Source organism: Mustela nigripes, chromosome 15 (assembly GCF_022355385.1).
Source record: "Mustela nigripes isolate SB6536 chromosome 15, MUSNIG.SB6536, whole genome shotgun sequence".
Classification (NCBI taxonomy): domain Eukaryota; kingdom Metazoa; phylum Chordata; class Mammalia; order Carnivora; family Mustelidae; genus Mustela; species Mustela nigripes.
Window position 1 is genome coordinate 43,466,523 of NC_081571.1, and position 7,868 is coordinate 43,474,390.

Genomic DNA, 7,868 nt, shown 5'->3' on the forward strand with positions numbered 1-7,868 from the left:
CAGGGAGACCTCGTGGTTCCCCTGGGCCGGTTGGATTTGTACTCTCGGTTTTGTACCGAAATCGCGCAGCGTCCTTCTTGTTAATTGTTTTGTGTGTCTTACTTATTGTCCTTGGTGGTTTTTTGACTCTAAAATGGGGCAAACTCTCACAACCCCATTGAGCCTCACTCTAGATCACTGGAAAGACGTTCGGATCTGAGCCAACAACTTATCCGTGGAGATCAAAAGGAGTAAATGGCATACTCTCTGCACTTCTGAATGGCCCACCTTCAAGGTCGGATGGCCTGCAGAAGGAACCTTTAACATCAATGTTATCTTGCAGGTCAAGGAGCGAATCTTCAATCAAGGACCTCAAGGTCATCCAGACCAAGCACCTTTCATCGTAATGTGGGAGAGCCTAGTCAAAGAGCCCCCTGCGTGGGTCTCTCCTTTTGTCCCTCCTAGCTCTCCCTCTGCCCTTCCCCCTCCCTCAAACCCTACCTCTCACCCAGTTCCCTCCGCTCCACCGGCGCCGGCTCCCCACCCCACACCAACTCCTACCGACCCCTCGAAACCCCCCACCTCTTCCAACCTATATCCTGTAGTCCCTACTGACCCTCCCGCTTCTAACAACGCCTCCTCTCTGCGACGCCCCAGGCAGTTACAGGTCCTCCCTCCTGAGGAATCCCCTTTGATAGACCTCCTAACCAAGGACCCCCACCTTATCATCCTCTTAGACCGACACCGAATCCCGTGGGGAAACCAGATCATCTTGGAAGAAATGACCCTTCACCATCTCCAATCGCAGGCAGAGTTAGAAGCCGACAAAGACCAGAACAGGAGGAAACATCCAGGCTCTTACCCTTGCGTCAAGGGAGGGAACCAGGGAGCCTCCAATACTGGCCTTTCTCCGCATCCGATTTGTATAACTGGAAGTCTCATAACCCTTCCTTTTCACAGGACCCCGTGGCCCTAACCGCCTTAATTGAATCCATTTTAGTTACACATCAGCCTACCTGGGACGATTGCCAGCAGCTCTTGCAGGCTCTCCTCACCACAGAGGAGAGACAAAAGGTCTTTCTAGAGGCCAGAAAGAATGTCCTAGGAGACGACGGAAGGCCCACACAACTTCCTAAGGTGATAGATGCAACTTTCCCTCTGACCCGCCCTGACTGGGACTTCAACACGGCTGCAGGTAGGACCCACCTACGTCTTTACCGCCAGTTACTCATAGCAGGCCTCCATAATGCCGGGCGCCGCCCCACTAATTTGGCCCAGGTAAGACAGGTGACTCAAGGTAAGGAGGAATCTCCAACCGCCTTCCTAGAAAGGCTTAAGGAAGCCTACCGCAGATATACGCATTTTGACCCAGACAGTGATGAACAGAGAGGAAATGTCTCCATGACATTCATTTGGCAGTCTGCTCCAGATATTAGAAATAAGCTACAGCGTTTGGAGAATCTACAAGATTTTTCTTTGCAAGATTTATTAAAAGAGGCAGAAAAGATTTTTAATAAAAGAGAAACTCAGGAGGAGAAAGAGGAACGACTTAGGAAGTTGCAGGAGGAAAAAGAGGAAAAGCTAAGGAAGGAAGCTGAGGAGAGGGAAGAAAAGCGAGAACGTAAACGAAACAAGGAACTTAGTAAAATCCTGGCCGCCGTAGTGCAAGGTAGCCAGAGCTTAGAGATAGGGAAGTCAGATAGGGAAGGAGACATAAGGAGGCCCCGAATAGACCGAAACCAATGCGCCTACTGTAAAGAGAAAGGACATTGGGCCAAGGAATGCCCGAAGAAATTTCACCACCCTAAGGGAAACGCTAAGCAAGTTACAAGACTTATGGCTTTAGATGAAGACTAGGGGCGTCAGGGTCAGGAGCCCCCCCCCGAACCCCGGGTAACCCTAACCGTTGGGGGGCAACCAATCACCTTCCTAGTAGATACAGGGGCTCAACACTCTGTTTTGACTAAGAACCCGGGGCCATTCAGCAACCGGATGGCCTGGGTTCAAGGAGCCACTGGAGGAAAGCAATCTCGCTGGACTACGGACAGGAAAGTACACCTGGCCTCAGGTAAAGTTTCTCATTCATTTCTTCATGTTCCCGATTGCCCCTATCCACTTCTGGGTAGAGACTTATTAACCAAACTCAAAGCCCAGATCCATTTTGAACCACAGGGGGCCACCGTAACCGGCCCTAATGGGACTCCTCTACATGTCCTTACCTTACAATTGGAGGAGGAATATAGATTACATGAGAAACCCTCACAACCTCAGAGAGACATAGAATCCTGGCTCACATCTTACCCGGATGCCTGGGCAGAAACAGGAGGAATGGGACTGGCTATCCAGCGGCCCCCCATTCACATACAGTTAAAGGCAACCGCCATTCCTGTCAATGTTAAACAGTATCCCATGTCCAGTGAGGCCTATCAGGGCATCAAGCCACACATACGGCGGTTACTAGACCAGGGCATTTGGCCCCATGCCGGTCTCCTTGGAACACCCCTCTGTTGCCTGTCAAGAAACCCGGCACCAATGATTACCGGCCAGCTCAAGACCTCAGGAAGATCAATAAGAGGGTAGAAGACATCCACCCTATGGTGCCCAACCCTTACAACTTACTTAGCACCCTGCCTCCAACCCATTCCTGGTATACCGTCTTGGACCTCAAGGATGCTTTCTTCTGTTTAAGACTGAGTCCGCAGAGCCAGCCTCTCTTCGCCTTTGAATGGAGGGACCCAGACTTAGGAATATCAGGTCAGCTGACCTGGACTCGGTTACCACAAGGGTTCAAGAACAGCCCAACGCTGTTCGATGAGGCTCTTCACCAGGACTTGGCCGACTTTCGGGTAAGGCACCCCTCCCTGATCCTGCTTCAATACGTCGATGACATCCTACTGGCGGCCACCAACGAAGAAGACTGCCGGACAGGTACTGGGGATCTCTTAACGACCCTAGGCCAATTGGGATATAGGGCATCAGCCAAGAAGGCCCAGATTTGTCAGGTTAGAGTCACCTACCTGGGCTATGAACTATATGATGGCCAACGGTGGCTAACGGCTGCAAGGAAAGAAACTATTTCTAACATTCCTGCGCCTCAAAACCATAGGCAATTGCGGGAGTTCCTAGGAACAGCAGGCTTTTGTAGACTATGGATCCCGGGATTCGCAGAGATAGCGGCCCCTCTATATCCATTAACTAAACAGGATACTCCTTTTGTATGGACTGAGCAACAGCAACAGGCGTTTGAGCATATCAAACAAGCGCTTCTTAAATCTCTGGCATTAGGCCTGCCAGATATAACGAAGCCCTTTGACCTCTTTGTTGATGAAAAGCAAGGCTTCGCTAAAGGGGTCTTGACCCAGAGACTCGGGCCTTGGAGACGCCCCATCGCCTACCTCTCTAAGAAATTAGACCCCGTGGCAGCTGGCTGGCCACCGTGCCTAAAGATGATAGCAGCAATTGCAGTCCTTATCAAAGATGCCACCAAACTGACACTGGGACAGCCCTTCACCATACTAGCTCCACATACAGTGGAATCCTTAATCTGACAACCACCGGACCGCTGGCTGTCAAATGCCCGCCTGACTCATTATCAGTCCCTCCTCCTGGACACTGACAGGATCCAGTTCGGACCTGTAGTGACTCTTAACCCTGCAACCTTACTGCCCACCCCCGGAGAAGCACCGCCATTACATGACTGTCACCAGATCCTTGCTGAAACGCAAGGGACATGACCTGACCTGACTGATCAGCCCATGAAGGATGCAGATCTGACCTGGTATACTGATGGCAGTAGCTATTTACAAGATGGAAAACGACGGGCAGGGGCGGCCATCACGACCAACTCTCAGCTCGTATGGGCAAGCGCGCTACCAGAAGGTACCTCGGCACAACGGGCAGAGCTGATAGCCCTGACCCAGGCCCTCCAACTGGCAGAAGGTAAAAGTCTTAATGTCTATACAGACAGCAGGTATGCTTTTGCCACTGCCCATGTCCATGGAGAAATCTACCGGAGGAGGGGGCTGCTAACCTCGGATGGCAAAGAAATCAAGAATAAAGCCGAGATATTGGCCTTATTAAAAGCCTTATTCCTTCCCAAAAGACTGAGCATAATACACTGTCCTGGCCACCAGAAAGGGGAGACCCCCGAGGCAAGGGGAAACCGCCTGGCTGACACGATGGCTAAACAGGCAGCCTTGGGGCCCCAATTGCTGACTGTCACTATACTAACCGAGACAGAAGACATAGATAATGCCATCATTTGGAATTATGAGGAAGCCGACTTGGACTATGTACAAAAACTGGGAGCTGATTACAATCCAGCCCTCAATCGATGGGAATACAAAGGGAAAGCTATAATGCCCATAAAAATGGCAAAGGAGCTAATAAATTACCTCCATCGGCTAACTCACCTGAGTGCAAGCAAAATAAAGGCCCTAATGGACAAGGCCAACTTAGAAAGCTATTTCCCCAAACAGAATTTTCTTCTCCATCAAGCAGCTGCTAATTGTAAAGTCTGTGCTCAAGTCAATCCTGGAAAGACTGTTATTGGACCAGGTGTCCGGGTACATGGACAGCGACCCGGCACACATTGGGAAGTTGACTTTACCGAAATTAAACCTGGCATGTATGGATATAAGTATCTCTTAGTTTTTCTAGACACCTTTTCAGGATGGGCGGAAGCCTTTCCTACCAAAAAGGAGACAGCTAACATGGTTGCCAAGAAACTATTAGAAGAAATCTTCCCAAGGTATGGTATGCCTGAGGTGCTAGGGTCCGACAACGGGCCTGCCTTTGTCTCCCAGGTAAGTCAGTCGGTGGCCAAGTTACTGGGGATCGATTGGAAACTACATTGTGCTTACAGGCCCCAGAGTTCAGGGCAGGTAGAGAGAATGAATAGAACCATTAAGGAGGTTTTAACTAAATTACTGCTTGAAACTGGCTCTAAAGATTGGGTATCGCTCCTACCTCTAGCACTCTATCGGGCCAGGAACACCCCAGGACCTCATGGCCTAACTCCCTTTGAGATTCTCTATGGTGCTCCACCCCCCGCTGTCACATTCTTTGCCCCCGATATCTCTGCTCATGCCCCTTCCCCCTCTATACAGGCCCATCTGCAAGCTCTGCAGCTGGTGCAGCAGGAAATCTGGAAACCCCTGGCAGCCGCCTACAAGGAGAAACTCGACGTCCCACTGCGGCCACATTCCTACAAAATAGGGGACACCGTCTGGGTTCGCAGACACCGGGCCACAAACCTTGAACCCCGTTGGAAGGGACCCCACACAGTGCTCCTGACGACACCCACAGCACTGAAGGTCGACGGGATTGCAGCCTGGATCCACGCCTCCCATGTGAAGGCCGCGCACCCAGAAGAACAGACCGAACCCCTACAGGACTCAGAATGGACCATCCGACGATCCTCAAATCCGCTAAAGATAAGACTCATGCGCCGCTAATCCTTCTTGTTTACACTTTCCTTCCCTTTGGGGGTTCCAGTCCACATTTCCCCAAACAATTAACTTGGCAAGTCATTAATAGTGTGGGCCTAGTAGTTTGGAACATAACACACACAGCTACTCCCTATACTTGGTGGCCTAACTTGTACCCTGACGTCTGTAAGTTAGCCATGGGAGCTCCAGCCAACTGGGACATAGAAAATTACTTTAACCTACAGAAGCCCCCTTCACAACCCTCCCCCCCGGGGCAACTCGGGTTAGATCCCTGGGGAGGCTGTGGGGACTGCAGTCAGCGAAGTATGTTAAGAACACTTACCTTCTATGTATGCCCTGGGTCTCACAGACCCAGAGAATGGACCTCATGTAGTGGGGCAGCCCATTTCTATTGTCGCAATTGGGGCTGCGAAACCACTGGTGACATTTATTGGAAACCCACCTCAGACTGGGACTACATAACCGTGACGGCGAATTATTCTCACGCCAGGAGCAGTCCCAAATGGACACAGAACCCAGCCTGTAAAGAACACTGGTGTCACCCACTCAGAATAGCCTTTACCGAGTCGGGAAAAAGACAACTTAACTGGGCGAGGGGATATACATGGGGCCTCAGATTCTATAAAGAACGCTATGACGACGGTCTAACGTTCACTATAAAACTTTCTATAGAAAATCCCCAAACTTACCCCGTAGGGCCAAATTTTGCTCTGCCAGACCAAAAACCCTCTAAACCCCGGCGCCCTCCAGCTCCGCCAGGTCCCGCCCGACAACCTCCCATACGCCCCCATCCAACTCCCGCCTCCAAGCATGGAATGGGAACTTCTAAAGGGACTTCCACACCCTCCTCACCCCCCGCTGTTAGCCCAAGCCAAAAACTTCTAAAAATAGAGACTCCGCTTGTCGGAACTGGGGACCGGCTTTTTAACTTAATTTTAGGAACATATACGGCCCTCAATTATTCTAATCCTGAATTTACTGAAGACTGTTGGCTCTGTCTGGTTTCAAGCCCCCCCTACTATGAGGGGATAGCCATTGTCGCTAATTATACCAACCATACAGTTCCCCCGATCGCTTGCAACTCCCAGGAACATAGACTCACCCTTTCTGAAGTATCTGGCCAGGGACTATGCTTAGGCCCCGTGCCCGCTTCCCATCAGGCTCTATGTAACACCACCATCCGGAATATCCCTCCTGGTGATTATTATCTACAGCTCCCAACGGGACATATTGGGCTTGTAGCACCGGCTTGACCCCTTGTGTTGCGGCCTGAACTTTAGATGTCGCTGCAGACTATTGCATATTAGTTCAACTTTGGCCCAAGGTAACTTACCATAGGTCGAGTTTTGTCCTTGACTTCTTCGAGCAAAAGCAAAGGTCTCGATACTAGAGGGAGCCCATAACTCTGACTATAGCCTTGCTATTGGGCATCGGGGGAATAACAGCAGGTATTGGGACAGGAGCTTCCACTTTAGTCCAAGGAAATCAGCTCATGCAGTTACAAGTTGCTATGAACGCTGACCTTGAGGCCATAGAGAAATCAATCTCAGCCCTAGAAAAATCCTTGACTTCCTTATCGGAAGTTGTACTACAGAACAGGAGAGGGCTAGACCTCTTATTTTTAAAAGAAGGAGGATTATGTGCAGCTTTAAAAGAAGAGTGCTGTTTTTATGCCGACCATACCGGGGTGGTCAGAGAAACAATGGACAAGCTAAGAGAAAGATTAGCCCAAAGAAAAAGAGATTTTGAATCCCAACAAGGCTGGTTTGAAGGTTGGTTCAACCGTTCACCTTGGCTCACAACCTTATTATCCACCCTCATGGGGCCCCTTATCATCTTATTACTAATTCTGTCAATTGGCCCTTGCATTATAAATAGGCTTGTCCAATTCACTAAAGACCGCTTGTCCATAATTCAGGCAATGGTACTAACACAACAATATCAACTTTTAAAACGATCAGAGTCCCGGACAAGCTTAGAGCAGGAACAAGACGAATGGATATAAGATTCTATCCATGATAAAGAAAAAGGGGGGAATGAAAGACCCCTCTCCCAGAAAGCCCCCTCCCCTAGAAGATAGATAGGATAACTAACCGCTTGTTTGCTTTTCTGTGAACCGCTGGCTTTTAGGTGTAGATTAGGTTATTAATTGCGTGATTAATCGCTCTCTTGCCCTTCTGTAACTGCTTGGCTTATAGAAATAATGGAGAGGCCATGATGGCGTTCCTCCCTTCCCCCTTCTTGTTCCCCTCTCCCGCCTCTCCCTTCGCGCAGGCAGGCCCTCATAACCAATCAGCTTGTTCCCCCTTCCCGCCGCTCTCTTCCCGTGTGCGGGTCCTCAGAGCCAATCAGCAAAACCCAAGTATGCCTTTTTCAAAAGTTCAAATTGTCCACCAATCAGTTGTGCCCCACCCAAAACTTGTTTGTACCTTCCTATAA

The 7,868-nt window shown here is 50.0% G+C and overlaps 1 protein-coding gene across 1 annotated transcript; it reads left to right on the top strand.

Annotated features, from left to right (window-relative positions):
• The first annotated feature begins 133 nt into the window (after positions 1–133).
• LOC132002668 (uncharacterized) lies at positions 134–7,453 on the top strand. Its single transcript, XM_059377787.1, is given in 6 exon segments — positions 134–443; positions 692–2,446; positions 2,449–5,425; positions 5,476–6,229; positions 6,323–6,640; positions 6,643–7,453. Coding segments are annotated over 6 exon segments (6,906 nt in total). The 3' UTR covers positions 7,435–7,453.
• Positions 7,454–7,868: the final 415 nt, after the last annotated feature.